Genomic DNA, 15798 nt, shown 5'->3' with positions numbered 1-15798 from the left:
GGCACCGTCGATCCCGGTCGCACAAGGGCCGTAGAATCCGGTGCCTGACGGCTCCCCGGCACGCGCCGTGGTTGAGCTACTGCTCCTGCTGCTTCCGTGCCATCGGCACCGCAGCCAGAGAGCTCGTCTAAGTCGGATCGCCTGGCACCAACACCTGCTGCGGCACCGACGATGTCGGCACTGTCGATCCCGGTCCCACAAGGGCCGTAGAATCCAGTGCCTGACGGCTCCCCGGCACGCGCCGTGGTTGAGCTTCTGCTCCTGCTGCTTCCGTGCCAACGGCACCGCAGCCAGAGAGCTCGTCTAAGTCGGATCGCCTGGCACCAACACCTGCTGCGGCACCGACGACGTCGGCACCGTCGATCCCGGTCCCACAAGGGCCGTAGAATCCGGTGCCTGACGGCTCCCCGGCACACGCCGTGGTTGAGCTACTGCTCCTGCTGCTTCCGTGCCAACGGCACCGCAGCCAGAGAGCTCGTCTAAGTCGGATCGCCCCGCACCGACACTTGCTGCGACACCGACGACGTCGGCACCGTCGGTCCCGGTCCCATAAGGGCCGTAGAATCCGGTGCCTGACGGCTCCCTGGCACGCGCCGTGGTTGAGCTACTGCTCCTGCTGCTTCCGTGCCAACGGCGCCGCAGCCAGCTCGTCTAAGTCAGATTGCCCGGCACCGACACCTCTGAGGCACCGACAACGTCGGCACCGTCGATTCCAGTCCCACAAGGGCCGTGGAATCCGGTGCCTGACGGCTCCCCGGCGCGCGCCGTGGTTGAGCTTATTGCTCCTGCTGCTTCCGTGCCGACGGCACCGCAGCCAGACAGCTCATCTAACTCGGATCGCCCGGCACCGACGCCCACCGAAGCTCTGACGACCTCGGTACCGTCGAACCCGGTCCCACGAGGGCCGTCGAATCTGGTGCCTGACAGCTCCCCAGTATGCACTGTGGTTGAGCCTGCTGTTCCCTCCTTGCTGGAGGCATTACCAACGGCGAGGGATCTCATTGCCATGACAGAGTCGATGCTGCCTGACCCCGACACCGCCGGTGCGGGTAATACAGTCTCTTCATGTGACCGTCCTCTGTCAGCACAGCAGAGCGGCACCGTTCATGATCACGGTCCCGCAGACACTCCAGATCCTGTCGGCGTGCCCGACACCACTTGCAGTCCCGGTGCTGTTTTCCTCATCGGTACTAGTCGCACTCGCTGCACCGGTCGGTATCCCATTCGCCGACCCGCTATCGGCACCGTTCCACTCCCGGCACCGCGACAGGTACCTTGACTCCTGTAGCCTCTCCCCAAGCCTCGAGATCTCGGTCGACCTCCAGGCACCATTCTGGTTGCGGGTCTGGATCTCGTTCCAGGTACCGGTACGCATCCCGGTGCCGGTTCCCGGTGCCGAGTTGGGCAAGGTCCGATAGAGTCAGAGACTCTGCCTGTGCCTTCTTTTAGTACCTCCATGGCCATCCGGACACGCATGCGTGTCATCCCACATGCGCAGATCTTATGCTCAGGACCATGATTCTGATATGATGGCCAGCGGGCGCCAGCCCCGAAACCGGCCAAGAGTTCGCTGCCGTCTTGGAGGACGGGGGAAAAAAAAAAAAAAGGTACCCAGAGCATCCCTCCAGGCCTCGTTGGATGCAGCAGACTCTGCAGCCAGGACTCTGGCCTTTGGTGTCGCCATGAGGTGCATCTCATGGCTCCAGGTTAAACCTCCGGCCGGAGCTGCAGTATGCCATTCAGGATTTACCCTTTGTGGTAAAGGCCTTTCGCGGCAAAGACAGCCCCAGGCTGCCAAGCCTAATGGACAATAGGGTCCTAATGCGCTCTCTCAGCATGCATATGCCAGCGACCAAACGCAGGCCTTTCTGCCCCCACCCGCCATACTCTGTGCCTAGCCAGAGACAGGACTTTGGCAAACGGCGAGGCCAAGGCGGTCGCAGACGAACGTCAGGACCCCTAAAGAGCCCAGGTCAAGGTCCCTTGCAATTACCACTGGGACCAAAGACGAACCTTCCAAGGTGCGCCTGAGGGCGGTGTACCAGTCACAGACCGGGATCCCAATCCCGCTTTCTCCTGGCGTGGCCCTAGTTAATTTCAGATCGCTGAATCCTGCGCACGGTGGAGCATAGATACCACCTCTAATTTGTTCCAGCCCTGTCCCCATTCAGGGACCCCTCTCACGAGCAATTCCTCGTACAAGAGGTGCAGACGCCGATGGACGAAAGGGGCAGGGGGTTTTACTCCCGTTATGCCCTAGTCCCCCACTCGAACGCAGGTCTCAGACCTTCCTAGTCCTGCACGGACTCAACCGGTTTAGGATAAGGTTGAAGTTCTGCACGGTATCCCTGGGAACCATTATTCCATCCTTGCCTCCTGGGGGCTACTATGCCGCCCTGGATATGAAGGACGCGTACTTTCGCAACGCCATCTTCCCTCCGCACAGGAGATACCTCCGCTTTCTAGCTGACTGTCAGTACTTCTGGTTTACGGCCATAGTCGCCGCCGACCTTCGCTGATGTCGGATATGCGTTTTTCCGTATCTGGACGATTCGCTTATCCGAGGAGACTCTGAGACACAAACCACTCAGCGCGTGGGCATCGTCACGGTCTTATTCACAGGTCAAGGCCTGATGATTACTATAGAGCAATCCACTCTGGTTCCCACGCAGAGGTTGGACTTCCTAGGAGCTATCTTGGTCTCCTACCTAGCCGGAGCCTGCTTATCACAACTGCGGTTTTAGGCGATTGCAACAATCATCTGAGGTCTGCAGGCTTTCCCAACGACCTCGGCTCGTACTTGTCTCAGTCTCCTGGGTCCATGGTTGCCCGCAAGTTGGTAACCAAACATGCCAAGCTCCGCCTCCGTCCTCTCCAAGTCCGACTCACCTCGGCGTACCACCCGGACAGGGAGCCAATGGTCATGGTAGTCACCGTTCCCTCGAGCACCTTAGGCTCCCTAGAGTGGTGGCTAACTCCCTCCCTGGTGTGGGCAGGGAGGCGGTTTCCTCCGCCCCAGCCCTCACCGCCCCTGACGACGGACGCGTCATCTCTCTGCTCAAGTGCTCACGGTCACCTCCGAGCTTAAGGCCTTTGGTCTTCTCGGGAGCTGGCATTCCACATCAATGCCCCAAAAATGAGAGTAGTCCGCCTGGCGTACCAGGGGTTCCAGCGGCAGCTGCGAGGCCGTTGTATCTCGGTGTTTACAGCCAACACAGCGGCCATGTGCTTCATAAGTATCCAGGGAGGGACATGGTCCTCCCCCCCCCCTTTTTGTCAGGAGGCCATCCATTTCCGGGACTTTTGCATGGCCTACTCGATGGAGCTGGTGACGTCCTTTCTCCCAGGCGTTCGGAACGTCTTGGCGCTTTGACTCAGCAGGTCTTTCCTGTCTTACGAGTGATCACTCTGCCCCATGTGAGGCGTTCTGCTGTCCAGAAGCGGAGATGTTTCCTCACATAGACCTGTTCGCTCACCGAGAGAGCAGAAAATGCCAGATGTTCTGCTCCTTCCAAGGTCTCTCCTCAGGATCGGTCTTGGACGCATTCCTGATGCCGTGGAAAGGCCAACTCCATTATGCCTTCCCACTGTTCCCACTGGTTCATTAGGTCCTGCTCAAACTCCGCAGGGGCAGAGCGCGCATCATCATGATCACTCCAGAGTGGTCCAGGCAGCACTGATATACCACGTTGCTCGGCCTGTCAATAACAGACCCAATTGCCCTGCCACTCCACACAGACCTCATCACTCAGGACAACGGCAGGCTTCGTCACTCGGACCTGCAGCCTCTTCGCCTCACGATGTGGCTGCTGCGTAACTGAGCCGGGGTGACAGGAAGCCTTCCACCTGGTCAACGTACCGGGCCAGGTGGAAGCGTTTCTTCTACAGCTGCAATACACTCGATCTTGCTCCTGCTGAGGTCTCGACCCCCTCTATTTGGCCTACCTCTGGCCTTCAGCGGCAGGTCCTGGCGGTATCATCGCTGAGGATACACTCAGCAGCCATCTCTACCTTCCAGCCAGGCTAAGGTGGACGTTCCGTGTTCTCACGCTCTATGGGTTCGAGATCCCTCAAGGGCTTGGAGAGCTTGCACCCTCGGGTGCGCCGCCAGCCCCAACCTGGGACCTCAGCCTAGTTTTAATCAGACTTATGTCTCCCCCAGTTGAGCCGTTCACGACTGGCCCTCTGATATACCCGTCTTGGATGACAAACTTTCCTTGTAGCTGTTACATCGGCCAGACGGGTCTCCGAGCTCAGAGCTCTTACGAGGGTTCCGCCGTACACTAGGTTTCACAAAGACAAGGTGCAGTTATGACCGCACCCGGCTTTCCTCCCTAAGGTGGTTTCGGCCTTTCATGTTACCCACAGCTCAACGCAATGGGCACAACCATTGCACTCCTTGGACATCTATGGAGTGCTCGCATTTATATTGCGCTGCCAGAACCATTTCGTAAGGTGCCCCAGCTCTGTCACGGTAGCGGGCCAAAGAGAGGGCTTGCTTGTTTTCATCTCAGAGGATCACATCTCGGGTGATGGCAGACTTCCGCACTTGTTATGATTTGGCTCGTATTTCCCCAAGCCACATCATCGTGCAGTTTACCAGGGCTCAGGCTTCATCTGCCGCCTTGCTGGCTCGTGTTCCTACCCACGAGATCTGTCGCGCAGCTCCATTGGTCCTCGGTCCATACCTTTGCTTCGCAGTATGCCCTGGTTCAACAGTCAAGAGATGCTGTAGCCTCTGGCTCAGCAGTTTTCATTCTGCCACATTTCACTCCGACCCCACCGCCTACGTAAGGCTTGGGATTCACCTAACTGGAATGGATATGAGCAATCACTCGAAGAAGAAAAGATGGTTACTTACCTTTGTAACTGTTGTTCTTCGAGATGTGTTGCTCATATCCATTCCACACCCGCCCTCCTTCCCCACTGTCGGAGTAGCCGGCAAGAAGGAACTGAGGAGCGGGTGGGCCGGCAGGGATATATATCAAGCGCCATGATGGAGCCACTCTAGGGGGCGACCTGCCGGCCCACCGAGTTGCTAGGGTAAAAGTTTTCCGACGAATGTGCACGCACGGCGCGCACACCTAACTGGAATGGATATGAGCAACACATCTCGAAGAACAACAGTTACAAAGGTAAGTAACCGTCTTTTCTTACACATTAGAATAGGGGTGGGCAAACTTTTGGGCCCAAGGGCCACACTGGGGTTGCGAAACTTTATGGAGGGCCAGGCAGGGAAGGCTGTGTCTCCCCAAACAGCCTGGCTCCCACCCCCTATCTGCCCCCTCCCACTTCCCGCCCCCTGACTGCCCTCCTCAGAGTCCCCAACCCATCGTACCCCCAGCTCCCTGTCCTCTGACTGCCCACACCCCAGCTCCCTGACAGGCCCCCTGGGACTCCCATGCCTATCCACCCCTCCCCCATCCCCATCCCCTGAATCTCCCCAGAATCTCCACCTTATCCAACCGCCCCCTTACTCCCTGTCCCCTGACCAGGCCCTGGGACCCCACTCCCTATCCAACTGCCCCCTTCTCCCTGTCCCCTGGCTGCCCCTCAGGACCTCCTACCCTTATCCAACGCCACCACTCCCCGCCCTCTTACCATGACACTCAGAGTGGCAGGACTGGCTTATTGGAAAGCCTGGGAGGTTGGCAGGCACAAGCCGCGGAGCCCGGAACGAGCGGCTGGCCAGAGTGCTCCTTGCACGGCAGCGTGACTGCAGGGGACGGGGAACAGCAAGGGAGGGGCCGGGGGGTAGCCTCCGAGGCCGGGAGCTCAGGGACGGGCAGGACAGTCTCGTGGGCCAGATGTGGCCTGCAGGCCACAGTTTGCCCACCTCTGCACTAGAAACACCATGTTCACCAGGAGGAACTTAGACTGTTGTATCCTACTTACAAAAGGGCAAGGGAAGGAAAATAGTCATGAAGTTATCTGTATATATAACACTGTATTTGGGTTTTTTATAATTCAGTGCTGATGTACCAACAACTAAAGGTCCAGGATCTCGACATGCAGGAGGCCTTGTGTCTAATGCCAACAAAATAGTTAAAGAAACAACCACCCCTTGCCAGATATTTTGGAAGAAAAAAACTAACTTTTTTTTAAAAAGTAAGTTTCTAGCCTTTACTGCTGGGAAGGAAATTACTTTAGCACTGGTGTGTCAAGTCTGTAACTGAACTAGCTGAAAAATAGCTCAAAGTATGAACTGCCCTCATTCATCTTAATTAAGCATTAACTGAAGCCTAATTAAGATTATTTACATATCATAACTATTTAAAAAATGATCACTAAAAACATCCAACTAACATGCTTAGCTTTGGGTGCAGCAGTTTATATTGGGGATAGGGTAAAGAGGGGACAACTGCCATATTCGCTGGGTAAAACTAAGTTCAGGCCCTACACTATCTGGTGAGAGGGGGGAAGAAATGAGCCACCATCTCCATTCCAAAAGCCTCTGCTTCCTGAACCATGAAACTTCACTGCCTCTTACACCTTTTAGAAGTCCAAACTGCTCCAAATCTCAGCTGTCTCCCACTTCAATTTTTATAATACGATTGCACTGTTACAAAATTCTGTAGCACTTGGGGGAAGTGTAAAAGTGAGACATTCTAAAAATGACTTCAATACTACTAACAAAAAATACCGAACCGATTATTTGCTTTAATATTTAATTCAGTTTACTGAGTTGAATGGAAGCTGATGCAGAAATAATGGTTCTTTGTTGAAAAACTTAAATTATATTAAGTTCTTCTGCCTTTTATATAGATTTTTTTATACAAGACCATACAACCACCTCTAGAAATATACCACAAAGTTAAATGGGAAGGAGAGGAAAAGAGAACAGCTAAAACTACTTATTATATATCAAGTAAGTCATTTCTACTCCTGAAAAGCCTGTTGCTCTTCTTACATGAATTATGTAAAATAGACCATGCTGATGACATTTAAACAGAATCTGCAAGCTAAAATTCATGTTATAAAGATAATTTTGATTTCCCTGGTAAGGAAGGTAGAATTACTTAAAATGAAGATGACTCCCTTATGTGTGATAGAAGACTGGAGTAGAGGCTACAAACAACGGGGGGTAGGGAAGGATGCAGCAAGCAAGCTACCAAAAACTTCAGAAGAAGTCAGTTGGTGATGAAAAATTCCCATATGGCCAAGTGTCAGCTGAAAATCTTGAAAAATCAAAAGTGTGCCAGAAAGAGTTGAATAACTTTGGGGAAAATTAGGGGTCACTGTTAGATTAAAGAACTTTTTAAATTCCTTATTTGTTAAACATCTCAAACTTAAAATAGACTTAGGAACATCACAGTTTTACTTTAGTCTATTTTAACTTCTTGTATTGCTGTAGCACTTAGAGGTCCCAAAAAGGTACTGGGACTCTATTGTCCCAGACTGCATAAATGGGTAGTGAAGAGACAGTCACTGCCGCAAGAAGCTAACAATCATGGTAGTGTGAACCATAAAGATAAGTTAGTATCATCTACTTATAGTAAGTTTCTAGCCTATTTCACTTTCAGGTTTGTATGCACTAGCACGGTGTGGTTGAATTGATGCAGTGAAATCTGTATAAAGCTACCACTCAAGGAAAATATTACTTAGCGGTAGTGGCTATTTATCAAGGAAGGCTGGAAACCTTACAGAAACTGCAAGTCAAGATTTTTGTTTTACTTTTAACACAATTCCTGTACTTAATTATACTTAATAGTTTTAAACTCAATCATGCTGTTAAAGAAATAACCAGCAAATGCCATTTAAAATATCACTACTAGAATGAAAAATATAAGGAGCCTTTAAGTAAGTTAAAAAAAACAAAACCAAAACTCAGCCTAGAAAGTGATCTGTAACTATGATTCCAATTGTGTTAATCATATAAAAACTAATGAGTGGAGTTAAGACCTTCCCACAGGATCTAAAAGCAATGGTAGTTCAACGGGTCAGGGCAGTACTCTTCTTGTGCACATGTTGTAGGCAGATCTGACCAAAGCATGTATGCACACTTCGGCAACTCCGCACAGGTTACAGTGTAGTGGATCATTGTATGGAGGGTTCAAGTGGAGTTACTTTTTCATAGCTGCTGTCATAAACAGATAGCTAAGGGTTAATGTCTCTTTCACCTGAAGCACCTGACCAGAGGACCAATCAGGAAACCGGATTTTTTCAACTTTGGGTGGAGGGAATTTTGTGTCTGAGGTCTTTGTTTTCTGGCTGCCTGTTTTCTCCGAGCTTTGGAGAAGTAGTTTCTATTTTCTAATCCTCTGTTTCTAAGTGTATGGACAAAGAGATCAGATAGTAAGTTATATGGTTTCTTTTCTTTGGTATTTGCATGAATATAAGTGCTGGAGTGCTTTGATTTGTATTCTTTTTGAATAAGGCTGTTTATTCAATATTCTTTTAAGCAATTGACCCTGTATTTCGTCACTTTAATACAGAGAGACCATTTGTATGTATTTTTCTTTCTTTTTTTATATAAAGCTTTCTTTTAAGACCTGTTGGAGTTTTTCCTTACTTCAGGGAAATTGAGTCTATACTCACCAGGGAATTGGTGGGAGGAAGAAATCAGGGGGAGATCTGTGTGTGTTGAATTTGCTAGCCTGATTTTGCATTTCCTCTGGGTGAAGAGGAAAGTGTTTTTTGTTTCCAGGACTGGGAACAGAGAGAGGGAGTCACTCTGTTTGGATTCACAGAGCTTGTGTCTGTGTATCTCTCCAGGAGCACCTGGAGGGGGGAAGGGAAAAAGGATTATTTCCCTTTGTTGTGAGACTCAAGGGATTTGGGTCTTGGGGTCCCCAGGGAAGGCTTTTCAGGGGGACCAGAGTGCCCCAAAACACTCTAATTTTTTGGGTGGTGGCAGCAAGTACCAGGTCCAAGCTGGTAACTAAGCTTGGAGGTTTTCATGCTAACCCCCATATTTTGGACGCTAAGGTCCAAATCTGGGACTAAGGTTATAATAGCTGCTTATCACATTCACGAGATAGTTGGCGGAGATGGAGTCACTTCACCCTACTGCACCTGTCACAACCATGCACACCAACATCTCAGATTAACTAAACTGTAGTTTATTGCCCCTTGTGTTAAATTCTGCCTCAGCCTATATGAACCTGATATTATCCATATTAAAATGTCCTTGTAGTTCTTGTATAAAACGGTTTTATTACGATTTTAACTGGGGCCGGTGATGGATGTTTTCTGATGTTAATAAAACAAGATAGAGGCAATAAAGACCTATTCTATCACTTCAAGGAGATGCTTCAGGTAATCTTCACGCAATAAAATCTGTTTTGTGTTAACTTTTTATGGAAGGTCTTCATAGCACATTCTAGTAGGTCTTACTTGTATCACACCCTCGTTGCCTTTCCTGCGTCTATCATTTCATACAGATCTATAAGGTCAGGGCCGGCATCAGCTTTTTTGCCGTTCCAAGTGGCGAAGGGGAAAAAACAAAAAAACAAAGCCACAATCGGCAGCACTTTGGCGGCAGCTCTACCACACCACTTCGTTCTTCGGCGGCAATTCGGTGGCCAGTCCTTCCCTCCGAGAGGGATTGAGGGACCCACCGTCAAATTGTCGCCGAAGACCGGATGTGCCGCCCCTTTCCATTGGCTGCCCCCAGCACCTGCTTCCTGCACTGGTGCCTAGAGCCGGCCCTGAATAAGGTGTAAGTTTACTCTTTCCACTCATTGTTTGTTCATATGGAGGGCAGTTTCCTTTTACAGACTGTCTAAGTTATTCTGTAAATGCACAGTTTTCATAAAGAAGGTCAAATTATATTAAATGCTTAGGGATGCTGGAGGGGTTTCCTAACACAGATTTCACTAAGCTGGAGGAGAAATTCTTAAACTGTTCATGTTGCAATAACTTCATGAACTGTTCTGTTAACACTATATTTCATTAAAGTTTTTTTAAAACACATCCTACATTTTGGTATAAGTGTTAGCTGTCTACCATTATAGCAGACACCAGCTGAGAGCCTAAGGCAGTGGCTGTCTATACAGAGCTAAGTCATGCAACTGGAGTAAAACACTTTATAACCTAAGTCAGTAATAGCAGGAAACAGTCAAGTGCTCACTACAACAACTATGAAAACTTAATTTGGAGTTTCATTTATTCCAACCATGCAACTCAATGGAGGGATCTAGCAGGGATCAAGAGCACTTATGGAAAAGCTCAGTACTGTAATATTATGCTCCTAGATTTCAGCTGAGATATAGTGTGAAAAATATTGTCTTGAAGATTCGTTATTCAGTAAAGTGCTTTGTCAAAATAGCTCAGATGCAATTTAGCAACAGATAGTATTACAGCACTGAGTTTTCCTTAATTCTTGATCCCTCCTAGCTTTCTCCACTGAGGAGGCACTTTCCTAGTACAATTATTCAAACACACAAACTTAGATGATCAATAATAGACTTAACTGCTCAAGATAAGTCCAGAAGTTGCCCTCTATACTTCTAGTTGTACTTTAACTAGTTTATAATAGTTTTTAAAAGCTATACCGAGTATTCCCTCTACAACATGCAGACAGACTGTATCTGATTTATATTGATTGCGTCAACTATCAACAGGACAGCTTAGGGATCAGGAAGGAATTCCTGTCCAAATATGAATAGCATTTAACAGTTAACTAGATGCTTCATCTGAAGATGGAAGAGGCTTCCCCTTTCTCTGAAGCAGTAATAGTCTGCCAGATGGCAAAGTCATGTGTTCCTAAAAAGCACTGCCATAAACCTATAGAAAAATAATTGTAAAATGAACAAGGAGTCTGATGGCACCTTAAAGACTAACAGATTTATTTGGGCATAAGTTTTCGTAGGTAAAAAACCCACGTCTTCAGATGCATGGAGTGAAAACTACAGATTCAGGCATTATTATACTGACATAGATTCATAGATTCATAGACTCTAGGACTGGAAGGGACCTCGAGAGGTCATCGAGTCCAGTCCCCTGCCCTCATGGCAGGACCAAATATTGTCTAGACCATCCCTAATAGACATTTATCTAACATACTCTTAAATATCTCCAGAGATGGAGATTCCACAACTTCCCTAGGCAATCTATTCCAGTGTTTAACTACCCTGACAGTTAGAAACTTTTTCCTAATGTCCAACCTAAATCTCCCTTGCTGCAGTTTAAGCCCATTGCTTCTTGTTCTATCATTGGAGGCTAAGGTGAACAAGTTTTCTCCCTCCTCCTGATGACACCCTTTTAGATACCTGAAAACTGCTATCATGTCCCCTCTCAGTCTTCTCTTTTCCAAACTAAACAAACCCAATTCCTTCAGCCTTCCTTCATAGGTCATGTTCTCAAGACCTTTAATCATTCTTGTTGCTCTTCTCTGGACCCTCTCCAATTTCTCCACATCTTTCTTGAAATGCGGTGCCCAGAACTGGACACAATACTCCAGCTGAGGCCTGACCAGCGCAGAGTAAAGCGGAAGAATGACTTCTCGTGTCTTGTTTACAACACACCTGTTAATGCATCCCAGAATCACGTTTGCATATTCTTCTCCTCCTCTTCATGTGTCAGTACAATAATGCCTGCATCTGTAATTTTCACTCCATGCATCTGAAGAAGTGGGTTTTATTTATTCCCAAATAAATCTGTTAGCCTTTAAGGTGTCACCGGACTCCTTGCTGTTTTTGTGGATACAGACTAACATGGCTACCCCAGGATACTTGAAAAATGAACTACATCTCATCTTAAGGGTTGTCTATACGAACAGTTAGTACATGGCAAGTTGGAATGTAAAAGCACGTCTTTCACAGTGGAAGTAGATAAAATACATCGGGGAACCTTTAATGAGCACCAGCAGGGTCCACACAAACCACAGTGTGGGAGGCAGGCATAAAGGAGCATCACAGGAAGAGCGACTGAAGACTGCCTGAAGACGAGAAATAGGCATGATGCTCCTGAAGGGATGGTTAGGTAGCACACGCAGGAGCCTTAATGCCACACCTTTTTTCAGTGCCAGTCAGCATGGAAGGGGAGTTGAGTAATGGATGAGACGAAGCCCCTTGAGTGTATCATGAGTAAAGTGTATCTGCATGTTATGGCATTCAGAATATCCATGAATTTTTCTGAAAAATTAACAGGAAAACTACATACCTTGACTTTGACGAGTCTTTTTGCTGTCTTGATCTTGGCCTCACAGAAGGCTCCTCTATATTTAGCACTCACATCAGTGCCCACTGTCAAATATGGAGGCTCATCAATGGCCTGGAAGAGAGAGGAACACAAGGGGCCTTTAATCTCCCACGCACTTCCATGATTATCAGTCCTCAAACACAAGATGATTGACATTACAGCTATAGCAGAGACATAATGGCTTTAATTGGGAAAGGGTGGGGACCCCCTCCTACAGTAAGCTTGGTGTTGCTGGGGTAGTGCTCTCAGTAGGTCAACTGTTAGTCTGTTTTAAGTTTGTCAAGTGTGTCCAAAGTCTGTGGTGAATGCTCTTTTGCTGTTAGTAAAAACCTAAATTAAAAAATACCCCCTTAAATTTCTTGCAAATACTGATACCTTTAAAAGATGATAGCGATGTTGACAGCCTCTTTATATCCTCTTCATACCCTCAAGCTTTCCTAACTTAGAAAGGTAAATATCAGACTAATAAGATTAATCTATGGAAATGTTGTAGGTCTCATCTGAGCCTACATGACTACTCATGATTGAACCTATCCAATGTGAACACACATAGGCAGACACATGCTACTGACATCAGATGGCCATTCCACATATTCCAGTGGGAGGTCTTGGGAACATATGACCATCATACCTAATCTACCTTATTGGAGCAAGACATACAAATAACTTTTTACTATTGATCCCCAGAAAAGAACCTGAACTTAAAAACATAAATTCCTAGTGTGCTGGGAATGAGCCAGACTGAAGCCCGTGTCTTTGGGGGCTAGAAGAGTACCTTAGCATTTAAGCCACAAATACATAACACATTCTATTATTCAGTAAGTGTTATAATTTGAGGATATGCTGAATTCTTTATATAGAAGTGGATGAATCCCTGAATCAAGAAAAAAAGTCAATTCAACCGTACCTACAAAACCTCAAGGGGCACTTTATAATGTGTCATATGGTCTCTGACATAACAGACCTTTTTGTTTAATGCCTATTATGCTCACTAAATTAACATTAGATAATAGGTAATAACTGGAGATATGCCAATCTCCTGGAACTGGAAGGGACCTGGGAAGGTCATTGAGTCCAGCCCCCTGCCTTCACTAGCAGAACCATTTTTTGCCCCAGATCCCTAAGTGGCCCCCTCAAGGATTGAACTCACAACCCTGGGTTTAGCAGACCAATGCTCAAACCACTGAGCTATCCCTTCCCCCATTCATTCCTTAAGCTCCTCACTATTTAAAATAGACATTTTATGGCACTGATTAGTCTCAAAACTTCCTCTTAAACTGATACATTATTTCAAGCCTGCATCCTGAATACTTTCAATACACTTAATTTTCCATATTCCAAGCCTTTCCTTTATATAAACTTGATTTCCTATGAAAAGCATCTGCTTCTGCAATCCTGGCACCAATCAAAATTTTTCCCCAGATCTTCTCTTAACAAGAGTAGGACACATCATTTTAACCAGTCACAAAAAGTTTTCTGCCTTGCTTGTGAGCTGGCTAATTGCTTCACAATCTTGAAAGCTCGTTGTCTGTAGAGCATAAAGTTTCTGTTAGTTAAGGATTCAGGCCTATAGTCACCCACTGAGATAAATATTGGTGCTGAAGATCAGTTAGCATGTGTACAGCACTTTATGCATAGAAAGTGCTGTAAGTATTAAATATTGTGTACCCACTGATGACCAATAAACATTGAACTCGTTTACAGGGACCAACAGATGTATAATTAATGAAGACTGACTGTAGTAAGCATCATTTCCTGTCACTGGGTAAAATAACCCTACTGAAGGAATATTATTGAGGCAGACTGATATCACCATATTAACATTAACTAAGGCCCTAAGTCCCCGTGCAGTTCTCGACATACTGAGGAAGAGAGGAGTGCCACTTCCACAGCATGCTCACTCACTTCCTCCTAACCTCAGCACCCTATGCTGTGCATAGATTAGAACAAGAGCAAGGGTTTGTTGCCTGATACCTTGTTGTATTTTGTAGTGTGCCCCGGTGTTAATTAAGGAATAAACTTATTCCCTCTACATACTGATCAATCCTATTCTTCTATGATCCTGAAGTTTAACTCTACTTAGCATACAATAATTATATATGACATAACATGTTAGTTAATTATAACCACATAGTAAATGAACAATACACTAAAATCATTGGCTATAGGTGGAGGTCAGAATCTGGTGGGGACCTGCTTCCCTCTCCTCAACTCTCAAGTTCAAAGGGGAACCTTCCCCAATTACTGCAGACTATCTACAGTAACTTCCCGTTTCCCCATGGCATTCAGAACCCTTTCCACCTTGACCCCTGTGCGTGTTCTTAGGAGTAGCTGCGGCAGCACAGTGACAGGTGCTACAAGAGTCATGCCTTCCAGAGGAGCCACAGTGTGAAGCCTGAAACACTTGGAATCCCACTCCTGCTAGAAGAATTAAAGAGAAACTCAGCTGAACCTTCCCAGTTTACACACTCACATGTAGGAAAGACTTCTGTGTGAGATATGCTATGTGTGCAGCAATAAGTAATTATAACTGTTTTTGACATCTGTTATGACCAGTTAGTTATGTGGAGTTATTTTTCTCAGCATGGACCTGATAATCCAACTTTCCCAAAGTAACAGCAGTACACACTGATACACCTCTGTGACAGAATGGAAGTCTCTTTAAATAAAAGAGAAATGGTTCTAAAGTCTGTTTGTTAAAACTAAGGTACTTAAGGAATACTGGGCTTACAAAAAGATCGTTAAAAACTATCAAATTAAATAAATAAATTATATGATAACAATGTATTAAATAGCAGCAAAAAGTCCTGTGGCACCTTATAGACTAACAGACGTTTTGGAGCATGAGCTTACGTGGGTGAATACCCACTTCGTCGGATGCATGTAATGCATATATAAATGTATTCAATAGCTATGCAATTGCCACCAGCCCTGGGAAGTGTTATGACAAATTACCTATTACAAGTTTTGTCACTTTAAGAAGAGCTGTCTGATAGGAGGAGCCTGAAACTGGAAGCTGTCTGCCAGAAGTTTCTCTAACTCACTGACTGAAACCAGAGTATGGCTGCTGCAGCAGGAAACACCTATATTTTCGGTCTGGGATCAGCGAGAAATCCAGGGACTACATTAGATTAAATAAGGATTGTAGTTAAACTAAATTTGTCCTCTTAAGGAGATTGATGAGCAAAGCTGCAGGCAAGGCTTTTCATGACTGATGGCCTGTGGAGAGTAATTTATCGAGCACAGGCCCAAGGGCCTGCTGGAGCTGTGCTTGTAATATGCCATTGGATCTGTGCTTGTGGATACTGTAGGACCAGTAACACTGAATTTATTATTATTTTGCTAATAGAGTACTGGAGAATGCCCAACAGCTCAGGGATTATCTATTTGTGCTAAAATGTACATTGTGCTGTAGGTTCTTATACTGACTGATTATATATATATAATAACAATGGTGGTATATATGGATTTCTTCCTGTTGTTCATTAGTGCCATACTTCCGTATTTGGGTTAACTTAAAAATCAACCTCAGCCAAACAAACTAATGGTATTAACTAAGGAAGTGAGGTGGATGAAGACTAACTAAAAGAGGCACTCCACATTGTCTCAGAAAGGAATCTGCTGTAGGGGCCTGAAGAGGGCAGAGTGAATAGT

General features: G+C 46.8%; 1 protein-coding gene across 1 annotated transcript in view; it reads right to left on the bottom strand.

Moving 5' to 3' along the window:
- The window catches only part of ARID4B (AT-rich interaction domain 4B), a 194169-nt gene that overhangs the window by 147724 nt on the left and 30647 nt on the right, over positions 1-15798 (bottom strand). Inside the window, exon 3 of the mRNA XM_050951541.1 lies at positions 12106-12216. Coding sequence (XP_050807498.1) covers positions 12106-12216 — 111 coding nt within the window. The remainder of the gene's footprint in view (positions 1-12105; positions 12217-15798) is intronic.

Source organism: Gopherus flavomarginatus, chromosome 4 (genome assembly GCF_025201925.1).
Source record: "Gopherus flavomarginatus isolate rGopFla2 chromosome 4, rGopFla2.mat.asm, whole genome shotgun sequence".
Taxonomy (NCBI): Eukaryota; Metazoa; Chordata; order Testudines; family Testudinidae; genus Gopherus; species Gopherus flavomarginatus.
Note: the sequence above shows the minus strand (reverse complement) of the source record. Positions and strands in the feature narration are given on the sequence as shown.